The 21462-nt window shown below is 43.1% G+C and overlaps 1 protein-coding gene across 2 annotated transcripts in view; it reads left to right on the plus strand.

Moving 5' to 3' along the window:
• Thada (THADA armadillo repeat containing) overlaps positions 1–21462 on the plus strand; it is a 318719-nt gene that overhangs the window by 226470 nt on the left and 70787 nt on the right. For both annotated transcript variants that reach the window (XR_015738149.1, XM_087907299.1), the window contains exon 31: positions 20611–20705. Coding sequence is in view for 1 of the 2 variants with exons in the window: in XM_087907299.1 (XP_087763425.1) it covers positions 20611–20705 (95 nt within the window). In the remaining variant the exon portion in view is untranslated. The remainder of the gene's footprint in view (positions 1–20610; positions 20706–21462) is intronic.

The following is a 21462-nucleotide window of genomic DNA, read 5'->3' on the forward strand; positions in this document are numbered from 1 at the left end:
AGCTTTGAGACAGTCTTACTCTGTAGCAAGGCTGGCCTCAGACTCACATCCACCTTCTAGCTGTAGGAGGCCACTGCTAAGATGTAGGATGGCAGTGGCACACTACCACTTCGGCTCTGGTCATCTCCTTCAATAGAACATCACAACTGTTCTCAGCTGGCCACTCCCATTAGATCCCCCACAGTAGTCTGTGACTCTTGGTCTTGACACTTACCAAATGCCAGACTGATTGGTAGTCAGTTTACATTCCAAACAATAGTTCCTAATGCTCAGACTGGAATGCTAGAACCAGTGTCAGTTCCCACCCTTGGAGAATATTTCATACCTTTGCCCTCCTGACTCCATTTAAGCCTGCTACCCTTCTGTGGTTGTTGTCCTGGAAGCTCATGTCACATTTTCATATTTCAAGGTGACTAAAGTAGAATAGACTGTATTTGGATCACTTTATTTTCCAGCCTTCCTCGGGCTAGCCATATGCTAGACTGTATTAAGCACTACAGCTGTTTATTAAAACCATAGTTACAGCAACAAAACAGTCTTTTCAGGTAGACTTGTGGGTTTGGAATTTTAGATGAGGAAAACCCCTGAAGTTGGTGCGACTTCACTCACCAGCCGCATGCATGTGCAGAACTGCAGCCCACAGAGGTCAGGGCATTCCATCCATTCACACAGCTGACCAGAAGCAGACCCCACTGGCAATTACTAACATTTGTTGAGGACTTAGTTTCCAAGTCCTTATCGGGCTTTTTCCAGGCCATCCTGTCTCCATCTGTCCATACACTGACTGTTTGTTGGGGACTTAGGGATGTAAGCACTGTCTAGAATAAGCTTCTCAGAAGGGAAGTAATGCTCATTAATCACTTGTTAGAATGGAGACTCATATTCACAAGCTCAGGGTGGGACCTGGGAGCCAAAATAATTGACCAGTTCCAGGTGAGACCACTGGTGGGCCCTGGGACATAATTCATACTTAAGTGATAAAAACTAAGGCATCAACTTCTGTAATTACACAATCCCCAGTTGAAAATACTCCTGCCTTCATGACCTCATTCTCAAGGGCATGGTAGAAGCTTAGAGTTGCAGGAACAGACCCAAGACTACCAAAGGCATCAGGCCTGCCTTCTCCCTCAATATCAGGGTCTGTGTGGCACCAGGACACTATGAGAAGGTGGTATTCCTTGATCCAGGCCACCATCCCTGTGGTCTCCTTGCCTGGGGAAGACCAGTGCTTTGTTGACAGCAGTTGAGTGTTTGTGGTTCTGTGCAATGCCAGCCTGACCGTCTGCCGAAGAGAACAGGCTCTTGGGGTACAAGAATAGGGTTATTAAGAAAACAGCCTTGGGGTGAGTTTTTAAGTAAAGCAGTGTTGTTGAAGGGAGTGGGAACGGGAGAACCTGTGTCCTGAAGAGCTACTCTAGTGACCAATTCTGGTAATTGGTACCTCAAGCCAATTCTGACTTGCAAACCATGTAACATTGATCCACTTCCTAGTCAGCTTCCTTAGAGTGTTCCTCCCACCCCTGTGTACTCTTCTTAACTGGTCCCACTAACTTAAGCACTGGACCCTTGATGACCTATGTAAGTAAGTGTGCTGTAGAGACAGAGACAAGGCTGGGCTTGCTCATGTGTGGCATTCCCAGTTCTTCCCCAGGGCTCTGTGGCCAGCTGTAGAATTCTACTCTAGAATACCGTTTCACTTTACAGCAGTTGAAGACAGCATTTTTTTTCTAAGCAGCAGAGTTATTCACATGAGAGACTACACTTCCAGGGCAGAAGTATTAGGGCTTGGCTCTGACCCTCCTTTGGCACTGTCCCCGGCTCTTTCACAGTCTCCTGACTTTTGGACCAGAACGTTGCTCTCTGCAGGAAACAGCTCCTTCTTTTGCATTGACCTGAGAAACAGTGTGGCATCATCCCTTAGCCATGCTGCAGCTTGCTTTCCACCTCCATGCCACCGACAGGAGTGCTGCCCAGAGGGGTTGTTGTATTCCAGCTATCATGGGGCACTGCAAGGCTATCATTTGTGGTCCCTGCTAAGACTTGAAGGGGCACAAGTCTCAACAGGGATGGGTAGTCACATAGCAAGTGTGCAGGCACAGCTGGCAGTGTCTTTGCTTTTATATGTGTGTGCTGGGGGGTGATCTCTTTTCAGACTATTGCTTTCCTTTTCTTTCCTTTTTTCTTTTTCCTTTCCTTCCTCTCCTTTTTCTTCTCTTCTCTCCCTTCTTTTGTATAAAAGGTTTTCCTAGTAGTCCTTCTTTTCTACATTTGAGAGGCAGAGAGGAGAGAATGAGACAATGATCACTGCTTTCCTATCAGCTCTGAGATTTTGTGGGGAGAAGAGACCATCATTAGGAGCCTTTTTACTCCTCTCACTCAAGCCTATTTGAAGTCACCTTCAGCCTGGTGAAGAACTGAATAGTGAAAGGAATAGAATTGGTGTATTTTAGACCTAAACTTCTTTCAACCATCTCAGGAATGTTTAAGGCAATCTCAACCTTGAGTTGAGATCCTGTTTGTATTTTTCAAACAAGAAAGAACTGTGAAGTTACATTTCAACACAAACTGTGGGACAAGGTGCAAAACATCTTTTTCATTAAATGCTTCTTTTGCAAATACAAGAAGGAACAAGCTGTCTGAGAGGTGAAGTTTGAAGGTATAGCAAGTGGTTTTTGCTGAAAGCTTGGCTTCTGCAAGTGAGTCAGGGTAACAGCAGTCATATGTGACTAGTGTGCTCACCCGAGCCTTACAGTCCAGGGAAGTATAGAATAGACAGTCCTTTCACACAGTGTACACCAGGCACCCAGTCTCCAACTGCTGATGCCTCCTGCTTTTTCTATACAGAAATCGACCACCCGAACCTGAAGCTAGGATTAGCTGACTAGAAGGTTTTTCTATCTTCCTCCACTTGTAGCTGTTGGCCCTGAGGGATGGAGGGCTGCTGGTGGGAAGTTTGGACACTATTGTCATGTTCTAACTTGCCTTTCCGGAATACTATGTAAAGCTCTAGTATAGTGGGGTCATTTTTTCCTCTTTAACATGTAATATGTTCTGTCTTTTGGATAAACCACCACCTTCATTGAGCCATTTCCATTGAATTAAAGCCAATTCCAATTCACAAACAGTATAGAACAATGTAACAACATGCTGGAGAATATAAAATGAGTGCTTATTACTAGGGCATGGTAGTGTAGCCTTCTAATTACAGCACACAGGAGGCTGGAGCAGGATTATTACAAGCTCAGGGTTAGACTAGGCTGCACAGTAAGACCCTGTCTCAAAATCCAAAGTATAAACTTAAGGTGGAAAATATTGTCCCTTTATCAAAAACCATTTGGGGATGCTAGAGAGGTGGCTCAGTGAATTTAAGACAACTTGCTGTCTTGCAGAGGACCTGGATTTGATTTCTAGCACCTTCCTGGCAACAACTATCTATAATGCCAATCCTCAGGGATCTGATGCCCTCTTATGACCTATATAGGCACCAGGCATACATGTCGTAGACATTCATATAGGCAAAGCACCTATATACATAAAATGGAAAAAAAAATCTTCAAAAAAAAAAAAAGCCTGACCAAGAGAAGAGCAGATCAAACATAAGCAAGTAATTTACTAAGGGCTGAAATGAGTCACAGTCAAGCAGAAACAAGAGAGATAAATGCTAGCTTCTGAGGTACGGGGGTCAAGGAAGGGTTCCAGGAGGAAAAGAGTTCTGAACAGGCTGAGAGAGGGTTAATTGTTTGATAGGCTAATTTTCTTTGGCTGGAGAACCGGGGGGGGGGGGGGTGTTATACAGATACAGACTAAACCTTTGTCGAGTAAGTGAAGAATGTCTGCTTCCCAGGTACCAAGGCGTCTTAGCACAGTGTGCAGCACTGTGGTAGGTACTTCAGGCATATGGGATAGAACCTCAGTAGATCTTGGCTGTTGTGGTCTAGTTATAATGCAGTCCAATGCCTACAAATACTATTAACCAATAGTGGAGCTCAAATAGCAGTGGAGACAGTAAGTGTGAAAGTTCCGAAGAAAAGGTGGGTTTGCACAGTCAGGGAAGATTTTCTAGGCGAGGCAGATGTCTGAGAGTAGCTTTAGAGCTGGCGTGTGGTTAAAAACAGCAGAGGTGAAAGAAAAAGAACATGCACACTGCAGCGACACATTTTGTGAACAGTGGGAGACAGAGCCTAAGGAGGTGCTCTGCATTGCTGGATAAGGGACGAGATGTGATGGCCCTTAAAGCTCAACCAAAGGAATTTGCATTTGGTCCAGGACTTTAAGATATAACCGCTGGCCTCAGGCAGACACTGGTGATAGGCCTCTATCTGTACACACTTGAAATTCAAACTTCCAAAAGCTCCCCAGCAGCAGCCTGCCATTCCACTGGGTCACTAGAAATGGGAATAACATGGCTTTTTATCTTCATGCTTTTGTTAAGAGGATCACAGAACCATGGAGTTTATGCTAGGAAAGGGAATGTAAAGATGGTCTCATCTGGTGAAATTCCTCCCTCAAGCAGAAGCTTTTGTGGAAACTCAAAGATGCTGAAGCTCGTGTAGCAGAAACAGTAAACATAGTTTCAGCTGGGGTGGGGCCTGGAGACCACCTGCATGGCTTCCCTCCCATTGGAAGCCCAGAAGGGACTGCGAGGTACCCCAACTCACTGTTTGAAAACAGTGATCTAATCAAAATAAAACTGTAGAGGAGATAATTGACAAGAAAATGGACAGCCTTCCTAACAGACATGTGTGGTCCCCAGAATATATGGCTCTGGGTAGGGGTGAAGGTAGCAGGTTCTGTTTTGCTTCTCGCCCTACCTGACACTGCTGCCTGATCATCCTTGCAGAAGCTGCCTTCCCTACATAGGACCCAGCCCTAGACTTTGCCATCAAAGGCCACTGTTCCAGACTTCTTCCTGAGAGGCCGGCTGCCATAATCTGTTGCCTCTTCTCTATGAAGCAGAGGAAGTTCATTTTTCTGAGCACCCAGTGTCCAGTGTTCTGTAGCAGTGACCTTTTAGAGGTAGTACCTCTGGAGTCAGTTAGCTTGACCGCAGTCTTTATGGCACTATACTCCCTCCCTGCCCCAGTATTGAGCTGATTAAGCCCTGATACATTTGCCCTGTGTGCCCAGGGTTTAGCCCTCTTTCAGGAAGGCTTGTAGAGAAGGGGCTGGTTTCTGCGAGTGGGCTGAAGGAGGAGCCTGGAATAGGCCCTCTCTGACTCACTTCTCCTTGCCCTTGGCTGCCTGTTGTACCCAGGCCTCTTCAGTAGTTACAGTGGACTACAAGCCTCTAGAAACACCTCCCCATGCAGGCTCAGAGAAGCATTTCTCTTTGAGCCTAAAGAGCCACATCCCTGTGTTCTAGAGAGAGAGGGGCTGCTTCTTAAGGCACTAGTTTAGCAGGAAACCGCAGCATTTAAAAAAAAATGCTGTGCTAGGGGGGCACTGCCATGTGTCCCTGAAGCCCACTACTGTGGCCTGTACCATCCAGAGGTTCCACTTCTGTCTTCAGAGTTGAAAGTGCTCAAGATATGAGGTCTCAGGCTCGAGAGACAGAGGCAGACAAACCTCTGTGGGTTTGAGGCCAGACTACTTAGCAAGTTCTAGGCCAGCCAGGAACACAGTGAGACTTGTCTCAGAGAGAGAGAGGGGGGAGGGGAGGGGAGGGGAGGGGAGGGAAAGGGAGGGAAGGGGAAGGGAGGGGAGAGGAAGGGAGGGGAAGGGAGGGGAGGAGAGGAAAGGAGAGAAGGTAGAAAATGGAGAAGGCTGAAGAAGACCTGGTAGTAATGGCTTTGCAGTGTCAAAGGGCCAAGCACATAAGGGAGAGACCTATGATCAGGCAGCTTGGGCTCTGTTAGCATTGTCAGCCATGCTGGAAAGACACCAACCCCAGTGTGTGTGGGTGCACACCAACATGCCCTTTATGCTTGGCACACTGTCTCTCTTTAGTGGTTGTGTTTGGGACACATAAATACAATGTGTTTGTCTGGAAAACCTTGACTCTGTTCTTAGCTTTGCCTTGATCTTGGGGAGGTCATTTGAGCTCCGTGAACATAGTGTTATTGACTCTGAAAAATGGAAAAATAATGTCCATGATTCTTAGTAAGAAGATAAAATTAAATAAGAATGTTTTTAAAGATAACTCTTTTATAAAATGCATTATACTGTTATTCTATTGCTTGTATTGCTGGGACTGAGGTCCAAGCATATGCCTTGCCAAGTTCACATGGCCATAGTTTGTAAAGCGAACTTGTCATTCAGCATCCAGGAGTTCCCATTCTCCTTGCTTCTTTATCCTTGTTGTGCTCCTGGAAAGTAAGTTGGAAGAATCAAAGAGACTCTGTTAGCATTCTGTAGTGTGGTCAGTGCTTTGCAGCCTCCAACTCCAAACTACAACAAAGGTTTGCTTAGATACTACTTTTCTCCCAGAATCCCTAGCCCATAGCTTATTAAATTATTAACCAGCAATTTTTCTGGCAGCATATTAAACTTTACTTTTAAACAAGTCACAGAGGGAGGGAAACATGCATCTCTCATAAAAGGAATAAAACACACACTCTAAAACACTTTCCCAGGCTTTGAACAAATCCCAAACCTCACACAAGGTCTCTTTTTCATCATTCTCTGCACACAGCTTGAATAGTAGTGCATTAATAAGAAAAAGATGCCTAATAGAAAGATGGAAAAACATAAGAGTCTCTGAGAGTCCCTAAGGGCCCACTGAAAAGGCCAGGTGAGCTTTCGTTCAGGCAACAGGGGAAGTCATGGTCTGGGGTTGCAGTATTCCCCTGGGTGGCAGTAAAGGGAAGCAGAGCAGCCTGTGATTTCAGGCCTGCCCTGAGAGGGGACCCCAGTGCTTTCCACAGACTATGGGTGGGCCTCATCCTGGTCAAAGGGTAAAAGCTTCAGCCCTCATGGACCCTCTCTTTTAGAAGCAAAGCTTCTTCCCCAGGAGGAGCCCTTGGAGGAGTAACACATGGCTGGCCCTTTGTTCCTTTTCCAGATATGTCCAACGTATGGTCTTTCTGCAAATTCTCTGGAAGGTGGTCCATACCAAAGCAGAGACTGGGGAAAGACTTGACTTGAAGAGCCCAAGAAAGAGGGCTACATGGCAGTTTCTCCTTTTGGGGTGTCTATGCAGGCACTGGTGGTTTTAGTTTGCCATAATTACTCAGCCCACCAGCACCACCCCCTCATGAAGGCAAGGTAATCTCAGGGACTGGGGATCCTGCCAACCCTACATGTTGCTGCCAGCTGGCTCGCCTGCAGATCTGAATCCTAGCTGGTACAGTGGAGGGAAATAGCTTGTTTAAAATTACATATTCTGCAATTCATGACCATTTGGCATCATGGCTTAAACAAATCTCCATTTGTTTCTCCAAGAATGCCATATGCTGATTAGTTGGTCAGTCTGTGGTAAAAATGGAAATCAGAATGGGAGAGGGAGCGTCTCTTTATTTAATTTACACTTCCACATTTACATGGCTTAATGTGGCTTGCATCAAAGGAAGACCTCCTAAGTCCTAGCCACAGGGGCTCTGTAGGCAAACACTAGCTAGCTCTGTGGACTGCCTCCACAACAGTGCTTTGCTGCTGGGATTGCGAAGAGGGACCTCTGGAAAACCTGAGGACTGTCAGCAGAATGCCTTGATCAAGCCAGCCCTATAGCTCCCAGGAGGCTAGTCAGGAAACCAGAAGATAGGCTTTGAGGGGCCTTTTAAATAAATGGCCCAACAAAGCAGGCAAGAGTCAAGAGTCCGGTCATAACAGTGTGTACAGACATAGATGGTGCTCCTTTGCCATTCCCTGGCTTTCTCTCCTTTTTTGGCACTTGCCCTGCTCACCTTGCTGCTTCTCTAATCTGGTAGCTCCTGTCCCTCTTCCCTGGCCACCCACTGCCCCTGTGTGGCCTGCTAGAGGCCCACGCTGCTTTTGCTCACTGCTGGCTCCAGTTAGAAGCGTTTTCTCTTCCTTGTGTCCTTCTTTGGAGCCACGAACCCAGACACTGATGAGGCCTAGCTGAGACTCAAGATCCCATCAATCCCACCTGTCAACTGGACCTGTTTTCAAGTCCTTCCATGTCTCCAGCCCTCTTCTTCTTCATGGCATTCCTTTTCATTGTTTTGTTTTTCTCCTTCCCCACAAAAAAACCATATATTCTGTAAGGTCAAAGCTTGGTCCTCTTTTTCCTCTCTTCCTCTGCTGAATGCCCCTACAGTGTTCAAGAGAGGTTAGCCTTGGCTCTACCCAGAGTTTGGGGAGTAGGTCCTTTGGAACTAAAGTGACCAGACCCAGATTCTGTTAAAGTCCAGATCAGATTTTCTGACTTAGAAACTTTAATGATGCCAGGAACTTGAAGCAGGACAGTTGCTCCAGACCTCTGGACATAACTGTGGGTTCTTCTGAAGGAGATTGCTGTTGTATATCCTAAGTGGATTGCCTCTTCAAGTGGGGTCAGAGTACTGAGTGAACTTTAAGTTCTCTGTTGTGATTTGAGCTGAAGGGACCCACAGGATCTTCAGCCCTTTAGGGCTTTGGAGCTCTCACTGTGGGGCCCCTGTTCATCCATCCTGCACATCTTTCTTCTGTTCCCCTCTCCTTCTCATTTCTCAACACCACATTCTCTGTAGCTGCCGTGTACTCAAGTCTTCAGATGTACCGCTTCCTCTTCTGGGGTCATTGCTGTGGCCCGCTGCCCAGACTCCTCTCCGGGTAGACAGGTCTGTCTCCTTTAGCAGCCTTCATTTGTCTGTTGATATCTCTTTCATGGCATTGTCATACACTAATATGAGCGGTCATGTTTCTCCCCTTAAACTAGTAGACTTCAAGTGTTTTAAATAGTCAAAACTACCCCACACACACACCCACCAGGGAAAAAAAAAAAACCAAAAACATATACATATGGCCAGTGGTTATATATGTGAATCTGTATACATGGATATACACAGATACGCTAGATACACACTGACTTGTGAACTCTAATGTGGCTTGAAATTGAGAATAATAGCTAATTAAGATATGAATAATTTGTACCCTCACCTTCAAATACTTGCAACTAATTCTGGGAGGCAGAAGCAGGAGGGCTGTAGCAAGTTCCAAGCAACCAGAACTAAATACCAAGGCCCTGTCTCAAACATCCGCACACAGGGTTGAAGAAGTAAATTGAAGTTCCTTAAGACTTAGCAGATTTGATTTCAAGAGTGATAGCTTTCTACATATCCGTGATCTTACTGATGCCATCCTTTCAGTGCAGTGTAAGGAATATCATTACATAGAAAAGGAATTTAAAGGTTGGGAAAAATATTCAATATTTACTTAAAATTATTGTATTACATTAATTATATCTCATTTAAAGATATATAAGATTAGCCAGGAGTTGTGGCACATGCCTTTAATCCTAGCACTTGGAAGCAGAGGCATGCAGATCTCTGTGAGTTCAAGACAGCCAGGTCTTCACAGAAAAACTCTGCCTTGGAAGAAGAAAAAAGAAGATATATAAGATCAATCATTCTGGGCAAGAACATTCTAGAAACAAACAAGGTACTGTTTGTTCCTGTAACAAACAAGGTACTGAAACCACTGTGACACCCTTGGAGTTCATTTTCCTCTTGTCTCCCTGCCTCGTCCTGTCTCCATTCTGTCTTTTTCACTGGTCATGATCCATTAGTTTATTTCATAACTGATGAAGTGGGCCATATATATACTCGGCAGTTTGAAGAATGCTGTTCAGGACTCTAAGTTCCTTGAGGGCAGTGTCTGTGTCATCTTCATCTTTCCAGACCCCGGCACAATTCCTGGCTTCATGTAGCTTCTGAGTAAATGTTTTCTGAATGAATAGACCTCAGTTAAAACAGATCAGCAGCCTCTGGGATTCCGGAAGGGCCAGGAGAAGTAAATAATTTATCACAGACTTCCCAAGAGTTCCTGCCATCCTCTAGACACTGGGGCCATTGTGGACATGTCCTGCCTTCCCTCCCCAACCCCCACTTTCGAGGACAGAGGGCAGAAAGTTTAATGGAGTTCAGAAATTTCCCAAGGCAAAGACATACTCATCAGGATCTCGGGTGGGTGTTTGTCAAGAGATAAATGATTTTTTTAAAGAGTGGTGGAAGAAAAACAAGGTTTTCAAAAGAGCCCTTTATTTCTTATATATAAATGTGGTCCTCGAGCTTGACTCTCTCTGCACTTTCCAGCACCACTGCTCTGCTGGTTTCGAGCCCATCTGGTAGACCCTGGCCAGTCTGATTTTTTTCAAACACTATAAATCTTCATTAGACTATGCCCATGCCAGAATTTTTCCATTTGGAGGTAGAAAAAAAATCCCAATCCCCCCAAAACCCTGTGGCTTGTTTCCTGTCCAGCTGGCTTCTGTCTTTTGGGGTTTTATTCCCATCATCAAAGAGACTTGACAGACCAAGAACAAACCTCTGGCTCACCCTGAGCTCACATGTACTGTCTCCGAGTCAGAACAAGTGAGAAAGAGAAGAAAGTATTTTCCTGACTGAGAAGCCTGACAGAAAGCCCAGTTCTCTCACTTCACATGGTTCTGTTCTGTGGCTGTCCTGGAGAGCGGAGCCATAAATGGTGGGCTGGCAGGCCAGATTCACTCATTCTCTGAGTCCCTAAGTGCCATCATGAGCTCTGTTCTGACCCAGAGTCTCTGTTCCTGGGATCTAAAGTGGTAGAATGTGGAGGATCCTCCATAATTTTGATTGCGACAAGCTGGCCCAGAGCCTCATAGTTATGGAGTAGCCAGAGTAGTCTGTCTTTGCAGTGTCCCATGGAACCAGCGCGGTTGGCAGTTTGTGTCTGCTGAGGAAACATGCAGGAGTTCTGTTCATTTAGGCATGTTTAAAAGGATGTTAGCTGCAGCGTACAACACTAGGAAACTTGGGCAGGAGTATCACTGCAAGTTCTAGACTAGCCTGGTCTGCATAGCAGGTTCCAAGGCCAGCCTGGGCTATATACTGAACACTGAACCTTGGCCTTAAAAAAAAAAAAAAAAAAGGCAGGTGTTACAGAGGCACAGGTCTATGATCTCTATATTTGGAAGGTGGAAACAGGAGGATCAGGAGCTCAAGGTCATCCTCTGATACACAGGAAGTTCAAGGCCAGCCTGGACTATATGACACCCTATCAATCATCATCATCATCATAATAACAACTTAGCTAAAACTTTCATTGTAGAAGCCTATTACTCACCGAGTTTGAACAAATCAGTTTACCATGTTTGTCTTTATGGCTGTGTCCAGAAAACACTGAGGCAGGAGGCTGTGACTCTGCAACATGGTAGCTAACGGTAGCTTAGGTCATTAAGGAGCCCCCTTGAATGCAACTCACCGGCTTTCCCAGCACATGCCAGGTTGTCTATGATCTAAACAAATTCCTTCGACATTTGTAGTCAGGTCTCGAGATGTCCTCTGGTTAACTTTGTCCAACTGAATTCTTCCCATCTTACCCTGCCCAAGTGTATTTATGAAAACTGAGACTTTATCTCAGTGGTAGAGCACGTGACTCTCATACTTGAAGTCCTAGGTTCAATCCTCAGTACTGCCCCAAAAGACAAAACCAAATAAAATAGCAACAAAGGGCACCCACAGTCTTAAAGGCCCTTGCCATTTCTCTAGTCCCCTCTAGTATGTTTCTCCACTTCCTTCCTGGGATCTTATCCCAGGATCTCTTTGTTATCCTTGCATAAGTGGACAAACTTCTCAGAGGCCTAATGCCATCCTTTTTGTTTTTCAAGACTGGGTTTCTCTGTAACTTTAGAGCCTGTCCTGGAACTCTTGTAGACCAGGCTGGCCTTGAACTTAGAGAGATCCAGCTCTGCCTGTGTCTCCCAAGTGCAAGTGCTGGGATTAAAGGCGTGAATGCACCCCTTTATGTCTCTTCTGTTTAGCTCTAGCACAAAGCTACTGGGGCCATTACTCAGCCCTGTGGGAGACATCTGGTGGTTCATTGATTTCCCCCACACACACCCCCCAAACCCCCCGCCAGTCCCTGGACTGGTCTCCTGCGTGTTGTTTTCTGACTTTCTTCCCCGAATAGCCTTTTGGCAGGGTAGGCCCCAGCTGTAAAACAGTGACACAAATGTGGAGGGAAGGAGTGCAACAAAGAGTTATGATTGAGAAACCTGAGGAAAACAAGATAAAGGCAAATGATGGGCAGGATTAGGGAAGAAAAGCAAGGGACTGGGATTAAAGTTCAGCTAGTTGGCAGAGCGCTTGCCTTCCAAGTGTAAGGATCTGCCTTCAGATCCCAGAACTCATGTACAGTCTGGGTATGGCAGTACGTGCCTGTAATCTCAGTGTTATGGAAGTGTAGGGACAGCAGAATCTCTGTAGCCTGCTGGTCAGTAGGTCTCACCCAGGTTCAGGGAGTACCTGATCTCAAAACACATGGTGGGGAACCAGAGGGATGGCTCAGCAGGTAAAGGTTATTACATAAGCCTGGTGACCAGAGTTCAATCCCCAGAACCCACAAAAGGGGAAGGAGAGAGCCAACTCTACACAGTTGACCTCTGACCTCCATGTGTGTAATGTGGCATGTGTGCATGGCACACACATGAGCACAAACACGCACACACACACACTGATAATATTAAATAAAAAACTTAAATAATAAGACAGTCTCATTCTGAGATTTTGGGAGACAGGATCGCCATTTCAGACTGAGGTCAAGTCACCAAGGGAGTGGATTGTCAGTAAAGATATGAAGGAGTAAACGTATGAGTTAACATACAGTGGGAATAAATCCATTATGAGTATGGAGACTGAATGAGAGACTTTCCAGGTGGGAGGAATGGCACATGGATGCATAAGAAAAAGTAAATACAAGGTTCAAGGTAGTCACTGCTGAGGGATCAGGCTCTAGCCAAAGACCTCTATGGGACTGGGTGTGAGTCAGGGACCTCTGAGGGAGCAGACCTGAGCCAGAGCCCTCTGCTGAACTAGGCCAAAGCTAGGGACCTCTTTGGGAGCAGACTCAAGCCAGGGACATCTGTGGGAACAGGCCTGAGGCAGTGACCTCCACAGAGGCAGGCACAAGGGAGCCACTGCTGAGGGAGCATACAACCTCCATGGGAGCAGACCCTAACGACCCCAGGAGCACCGAGCAGAGCGCTGAGCGACCTCTGGGAACACAGAGTGACCTCCAGGGTAACTGGAACCATGGCCCTGACATCAATATGAGGAGTAACCATCTGAGCCTTAGATCTACTGGCACCTGAAAGATTGATCACCAGAGACACAGTCCCAACTATGCCAATCAGAGGAAAAGATGGGTAAACAAGGTAAAAACGCACTCAACACCACGAAGAACAACACAACACCAACAAAATTTGTGGCCATACAACAGCAAGACTTGAACAACTAAATATAGATGAAGCAGAAGAAAATGACTTTAAAAAATTATATTAGGAGAATGTTTGGGGCCCTTAATTAAAGAAGAAATGAAAAATTCTCTCAAAGAAATGGAGGAAAAGACAAAAAAAATGGAAGAAATTAATAAATCCCTTAAAGAAAACCAAGATAAAGCAATCAAACAGATGAAAGAAACTATTCAAGACTTGAAAGTCGAAATACAATAAAGGAAACACAAACCGAGAAAATTATAGAAATGAAAATTAGGGGCTGGAGAGATGGCTCAGTGTTGAAGAGCACTGCCTGCTCTTCCAAAGGTTCTGAGTTTAGTTCCTAGCAACCACATGGTGGCTCACAACCATCTGTAATGAGATCTGGTGCCCTCTTCTGGCCTGCAGGCAGATACAATACTGTTTAGATAGTAAATAAATAAATCTTTTTTTTAAAAAAAAAAAAGAGGGCTGGAGAAATGGCTCAGCAGTTAAGGAGTACTGACTGCTCTTCCAGAGGACCCAGGTTCAATTCCCAGCACCCACATGGCAGCTCACAACTGTCTGAAAATCCAGTTCCAGGGGACCTGACACCTTCACACCAATGCACATAAAATAAAAGATAAATAAATCATAAAAAAAGAAAAAAACGAAAATTATGAGAAAGAAATCAGGAACCACAAATGCAATTTTAAACAGCAGATGGAAGAGAGAATCTCAAGCACTGGCGATACAGTAGAGAAAATAAACTCATTGGTCAAAGAAAATATTTACAAAAACTTAACAAAAAATATCCAGGAAATCTGGAACACCATGAAAAGACCAAACCTAAGAATAATAGGGATGGGAGAAGAAGTCCAACTCAAAAGCACAGAAAATATATTCAACAAAATCATAGAAGAAAACTTTTCTAACCTAAAGAAAGATATGCATATGAAGATACAAGAAGCTTACAGAACACCAAATAGACTGGATCAAAAAAAAAAAAGAGTCCCCTCGCTACATAATAATTGAAACACTAAACATAAAGGAAGAATATTAAGAGCTACAAAGGAAAAAGGCCAGGTAACATATAAAGGAAGACCTATCAGAATTATACCTGACTTCTCAATGGAAACAATGAAAGCCAGAAGGTCCTGGTCAAGCATTATGCAGACACGAAGGGACCACGGACGCCAGTCCAGACTACTATACCCAGAAAAACTGTCAATCACCATAAATGGACAAAGCAAGATATTCCAAGACAGAACCAGATTTAACCAATACCTTTCCACAAACCCAGCACTACACAAAATACTAGAAAGAAAATTCCAACCCAAGGAAGTTAGCTACATCCTCAAAATCACAGACAATAGATGATCTTACAGCAGCAAAGCCCAAAGAAGGGAAAAACACACAGAATAACATCACCAGCATCGAAAACTAAAGTAACAGGAACTAGCAATCACTGGTCATTAATATCCCTTAATATAAATGGACTCGACTCACCTATAAAAAGACACAGTTGAACAGATTGTGATGAAAACAGAATCTATCTTTCTGCTGCATACAAGAAACACACCTCAACCTCAAAGACAGACATTGCTTCAGAGTAAAGGGTTGGGGAAAATTTTCCAATCCAATGGGCCTAAGAAACAAGTTGGTGTAGCTATCCTAATATCTTTAAAAAAAAAAAAAACAAAAAACAGACTTCAAACTAAAATCAATCAAAAGAAACAAGAAAGACATTTCATATTAGTTTCAGGAAAAATCCACCAAGAGGAAATCTCAGTACTGAACATCTATGCCCCAAATACAAGGGCACCATCATGTGTAAAAGAAACACTACCAAAGCTTAAGTCACACATTAAAACTACAAACACTAATAGTAGTAGACTTCATTCAACACCCCACTCTCACCACTGGATAGGTCTGTCAGACAGAAAATTAACAGAGAAATAAGGGAGCTAACAGATATTATGAATCAAATAGACTTAACAGTCATCTATAGAATATTCCATCCAAACATAAAAGAATATACTGCTTTCTCAGCACCTCATGGAACCTTCTCAAAAATTGACCACATACTAGGTAACAAAGTAAACCTCAACAGATACAAAAAAAAATTGGACTGTATCTTATCAGATCACTGTGGCTTAAAATTTGAATTCAACAGCAACACTAATTTCAGAAAGTCCACAAACACATGGAAGTTAAACAGTGCTCACCTGAATCATCAATGGGTCAAGAAAGAAATAAAGGAGGAAATCAAAGACTTCCTAAAATTCAATGAAAATGACCACACAACATACCCAAATTCATGGGACATGATGAAAGCAGTGTTAAAAGGAAAATTCATAGCACTAAATGCCTATATAAAGAAGCTGGAAAAATCCCACACTAGTGAGTTAACAGAACATTTGAAAACTCTAGAACAAAAAGAAGCAAACTCACCCAGGAGGACTAGAGGGCAGGAAATAATCAAATTGAGAGCTGAAATCAACAAAATAGAAACAAAGAAAACAATACAAAGAATCAATGAAACAGAGAGTTGGTTCTTTGAGAAAATCAACAAAATAGACAAACGTTTATCCAAACTAAGCAAAAGGCAGAGAGAGAATATCCAAATTAACAAAATTAGAATTAAAAAGGGGGACATAACAACAGACACAAAGGAAATCCAGAGAATCATTAGGTCATATTTCAAAAACCTGTACTCCACAAAATTGGAAAACTTAAAGGAAATGGACAATTATCTAGATAAATATCACTTACCAAAATTAAATCAAGACTTGGCAAGCAAATTAAATAGGCCTATAACAGTTAAAGAAATAGAAACAGTCATCAAAAGTCTCCCAACCAAAAAAAGCTTAAGGCCAGATGGTTTCAGCCCAGAATTCTACAAGATTGTCAAAGAAGAACTAATACCAATACTCCTCAAATTGTTCCACACAATAGAAACAGAGGAAATGTTACCAAACTCTCTTTATGAGCCTACAATTACCCTGATACCCAAACCACATAAAGACATTATTAAGAAAGAGAATTACAGACCAATCTTACTCATGAATATTGATGTAAAAATACTCAATAAAATACTAGCAAACTAAATCCAAGAACACATCAGAAAAATCATCCACCATGATCAAGTCAGCTTCATCTCAGCGATGCAGAGATGGTTCAACATACAAAAGTCTGTCAGTGTAATCCACCATATAAACAAACTGAAGAAAAAAAAACACATGATCATCTCATTAGATGCTGGAAAAGCCTCTGACAAAATACAACGTCCCTTCACGATAAAGGTCTTGGAGAGAGGAGGGATACAAGGGACATACCTAAACATAATAAAGGCAATATACAGCAAGCCAATAACCAACATCAAACTAAATGGAGAGAAACTCCTCAAAGCTATCCCACTGAAATCAGTAACAAGACAAGGTTGTCCACTCTCCCCATATCTATTCAATATAGTACACGAGGTTCTAGCTAGAGCAATAAGACAACAAAAGAAGATTAAGGAGATACAAATCAGAAAAGAAGTCAAACCTCACTGTTTGCTGATGATATGATAGTTTACATATGGGACCCCAAAAATTCTACCAAGGAACTTTACAACTCATAAACACTTTCAGCAATGTAGCAGGATACAAGATTAACTCAAAAAAAAATCAGAAGCCCTCCTTTACACAGATGATAAACAGACTGAGAGAGAAATCAGAGAAACATCACCCTTCACAATAGCCACAAATAACATAAAAAATCTTGGAGTAACTCTAACCAAACAAGTGGAAGATCTGTATGACAAGAACTTTAAATCTTTGAAGGAAGATACCAGAGAATGGAAAGATATCCCATACTCTTGGGTAGGTAGAATTATCATAGTTAAAAAATGACAGTCTTACCAAAAGCAATCCACAAATTCAATGCAATGCCCAGCCAAATCCCAGCAAAGTTCTTCACAGACCTTGAAAGAACAATACTCAACTTCATTTAGAAAAACAAAACAGAAAAAGCAGGATAACCAAAACGATCCTGTGCAATAAAGGGATTTCTGGAGGCATCACAATCCCTGACTTTAAACTCTACTACAGAGCTACAGTACCGAAAACACCCTGGTATTGGAATGAAAACAGACAGGAGGACCAATGGAACCGAATCAACAACCTGGATATTAATCCACACACCTACAAACATCTGATTTTTGACAAAGAAGCAAAAAATATAAAATAGGAAAAAGAAAGCATATTCAACAAATGGTGCTGGCATAACTGGATTTCAACATGTAAAAGAATGAAAATAGATCCATATCTGTACCATGCATAAAACTCAACTCCAAATGGATCAAAGACCTCAACATGAAACCAACCACACTGAATGAACCTCATAGAAGAGAAAGTGGGAAGTACACTTGAACACGTTGTCACAGGAAACCACCTCCTAAATATAACCCCAGTAGCACAGACACTGAGAGAAACAATTAATAAGTGGGACCTCTTGAAACTGAGAAGCTTCTGTAAAGTAAAGGATACGGTCAAGAAGACAAAATGGCAGCCTACAGAACGGGAAAATATCTTCACCAACCCCACATAGGACAGGGGGGCTGATTTCTAAAATATACAAAAAGCTCAAGAAACTGGTCATCAAAAGAACAAATAATTCAAATAATGCAAATCCAAACAACTCTGAGATTCCATCTTACACCTGTAAGAATGGCCAAGATCAAAAACACTGAGGACAGCTTATGTTGGAGGGGATGTGGGGTAAAGGGAACACTCCTGCATTGCTGGTGGGAGTGCAAACTGGTGTAGCTGCTTTGGATTTCAATATGGCAATTTCTCAGAAAATTAGGAAACAACCTTCCTCAAGGCCCAGCAATATGACTTTTGGGTATATACCCAAAGAATGCTCAATCGTACCACAAGGACATGTGCTCAGCTATGTTCATAGCAGCATTTTTTTTTTGTCATAGCCAGAACCTGGAAACAACCTAAATGCCCCTTGACTAAAGAATGGATAAGGGAAATGTGGTACATTTACACAATGGAGTTCTACACAGCAGAAAAAAAATAATGACATCTTGAAATTTGTGGGCAAATGGATGGATCTAGAAAACATCATATTGAGTGAGATAACCAAGACCCAGAAAGACAAATACCATTTGTACTTAGTCATACCTGGCTTTTAGACATTAAAAAAAAAAGCAGCCTATAATTCACAATCCCAGAGAACCTAAACAGCAAAGAGGACCCTAAGAGAGATATATATATGGATTTTATGTACATGGGAAGTAGAAAAACAAGATCTCCTGAGTAAATTGGGAGCATGGGGACCATGGGAGAGGGTAAGAAGGGAGGAGAGTGGAAAAAATATATAGTTCAATATAAACAACTAAAAAAAAGTAAATACTAAAAATTTGCCATAAATTTAAATATATGCACATTTTAAGTCCTTGTCAAGCATAGCATTCTTGATAAATATGTATTTTACTTAGTCACAATAGACTTTGATATACCTTATAATTGATTCTTCTCAATACTACAGACATTTTCTTTTATGGCTACTGGATCTAAAAGAGACATAGAATATTTTTTAAAAATTTAAATAATGAGGGAACTAGGGAGATGGCTGAGTATGTAAAGGCACTTGCTTCCAAGCCCGATGGCCTGAGTGATGTCTGAAACCCACACAGGGAAGGAGAGAGTTGTCTCTGATCTCCCCCACATCACACCAGCACAATACTTACAAATTAAAAATGAGTATTACAGGGGTATTATACCACAAGTGGTGACAGGGTTGTTTTGAGTTTTGTTGTTTTTTTTTCATGTTAGCATCTGCCAGCTTTAGGATATGGCCTGTTCAGGATGAAGGTAGAAACAGACTATAGGGAGTTGGTAACACCGCACATGTAGAAAAGATGTGAAGGTTTGCACTCCACCAGCCTCAGCACTGGTGCCCACTTCAGGGCCGTCCCTAGTCTTAGGTCGGTAGAAGGGGCCAGGGTTAAGCCCTCCTGAGATGTCTGTACTGCCAGGCACTGGATGTCATTTCCAGTTCACTCTGACATCTTGATGCTCCAGTGACTCACAGCGAGATATAGTGAATTCAGTGGCATGTTACAGACCAAGAGCCTGCTCAGGATCCAGAGATAACAAGTAACAAAACCAGCATTCAGACCCCACTATGCCTACTGATTTTACTACACATGTCAAGACCTTAGCACCCCGAATCTGGGCCTATCCACGGTCAATCTGAACTGGGGCTCAGAGCCAGGCTTCCTCAAGCACTATCCTCAAAAGGAAGTCTAAGCTGTCTCTCGCTCTTTCTGCCACATGGATCCAAGGTTCAAATGAGTCAGTCATTAAAAGAAGAAAGAAAATCTCATGTACTAAGAGAAGAACATCAGCTCTGTATGTGTTCATCTGTGTGGTGTTCAGTGCCTCTTGGCAGTCAGTAGGTGTCATTTTTCATATGTGATTGCAGTTTGCTTCACCTGAATGTTAAATCCCTGAATTTCATAACCAGTGACCATCACCACCCCCTTTTCTCCAGGTAAGAGCAGAGTATTAGATCTTCACACCCCCTTCTCCCTGTTTTCAACTCGGCAGGATAGAAGTTGAAATCTGAGTTTACCAGGAGCATGGCATGGCTTTATCTGCTTTGTCCTCAAACATACTATGGTGATTTGAATAGGAATGGCCCCATAGGCTCGTATATTTGAATGATTAGTCATTAGGGAATGGCCCTTTTGTGAAGGATTAGAAAAATTTCCCTGTCATTGATGGAGTAGATGCAGCTTCATTGGAGGTAGTATGTCACTGGGGGTGGGGTTTGAGGTTTTACAAGCCCATAATGGGCTCAGTGTCTGTCTCCCTCTCCCTCTCCCTCTTCCCTCCCCCTCCCCTCCCTCCCTCTCTGCCTACTGATCAGGACATAAAAGTCTCATATACTGCCCCATGCTCCTTGCCATGACCATAATGGACTGGGCCTCTGAAACTGTAAGCAAGTCCGTTAGTTAAATGTGTTCTTTTGTAAGAATTGCCTTGACCGTGGTGTCTCCTCACAGCAATAGAACACCGTCTGAGACACACACAGACTTAGCCTCTGCCACAGGCTCCTGGACTCATTTTGTTACAAATTGCCAGTTTTCTTCCTACCCACAGTGGTCCATCATTGTTAGTGTAATGCAGCTGCTTGAACCTCATGACATGCCTAGTAGAAAACACCAATTTGTTTCTTTCCTGCGGCCTTGGCAGTTTATTGTCTACTCTTTACCTTTGCAGGCAGAATCCATGCTTGGTGACCAGAGCTGTGTACATTGATGTTCTCTTCCTGCTGACTAGCTGCCTGGACAGACCTGCAGAAGGCCAGCAGCCAGGTATGACTCACATCCTCTCTTAGAACGTCACAGGTCAGAGTTTTGGGCAGCTCTCCCGCACACTTGCTCACCCCCAGCTCAGAGTGTGAGACTGACCAACAGAATCTGTGTGGCCCCTTCCTAGAAGCATCTCAAGAAAGTCTGCCCTGTGTGCCTGAAATTTTACCAGTAAATATGTTCTATTTGGCCATTTAGAGAAGACTGAACTTTACTCAGATACATGTTTGAAGACCTTGGCCTTTTGATATTTTATAATTTTCTCTGAAAATTATGACATTTTTCAGTAATGATTCATTCTGTTTCATCCTGTAGAGATAGCTGAGCTGGCTCATTTATTGGTGGATATTTAAGTTCCTGTTCTTGATCTGCCCGCCACCACTTTAAGAGTTCTTCCTTAAAGAACTTCCTTAAAGTTTTTAAGAGTTCTTCCCTCAGACTCTGACTTCATACATGTCTCTAGGCCATGTGTGTATCTGATTTTAGATCCACATACAGTTGTTCTGTTTTAATTATGATTCACAAAGTGAATTAGAGAAGGACATCCCAAATAAAAATAATTTGATATGTTTATATAAGAGGCCTTGGGAAGTTCAGTACATGAGTTCCAGACCACAGTCAAACAAATTTTTACCAATCCAAAGTAGAAAGCAGGGCAGGATAATGAGCCTGCAACTGGTTAAAATAAGTCTCTCCTAATTGATTAGGCCTGTCCAAGGAGATTCTGGACAAGCAGGCCAGGCCTTTCCTATGTTGGGTT

Source organism: Myodes glareolus, chromosome 6 (assembly GCF_982192425.1).
Source record: "Myodes glareolus chromosome 6, mMyoGla1.1, whole genome shotgun sequence".
In the NCBI taxonomy this organism is placed as follows: domain Eukaryota; kingdom Metazoa; phylum Chordata; class Mammalia; order Rodentia; family Cricetidae; genus Myodes; species Myodes glareolus.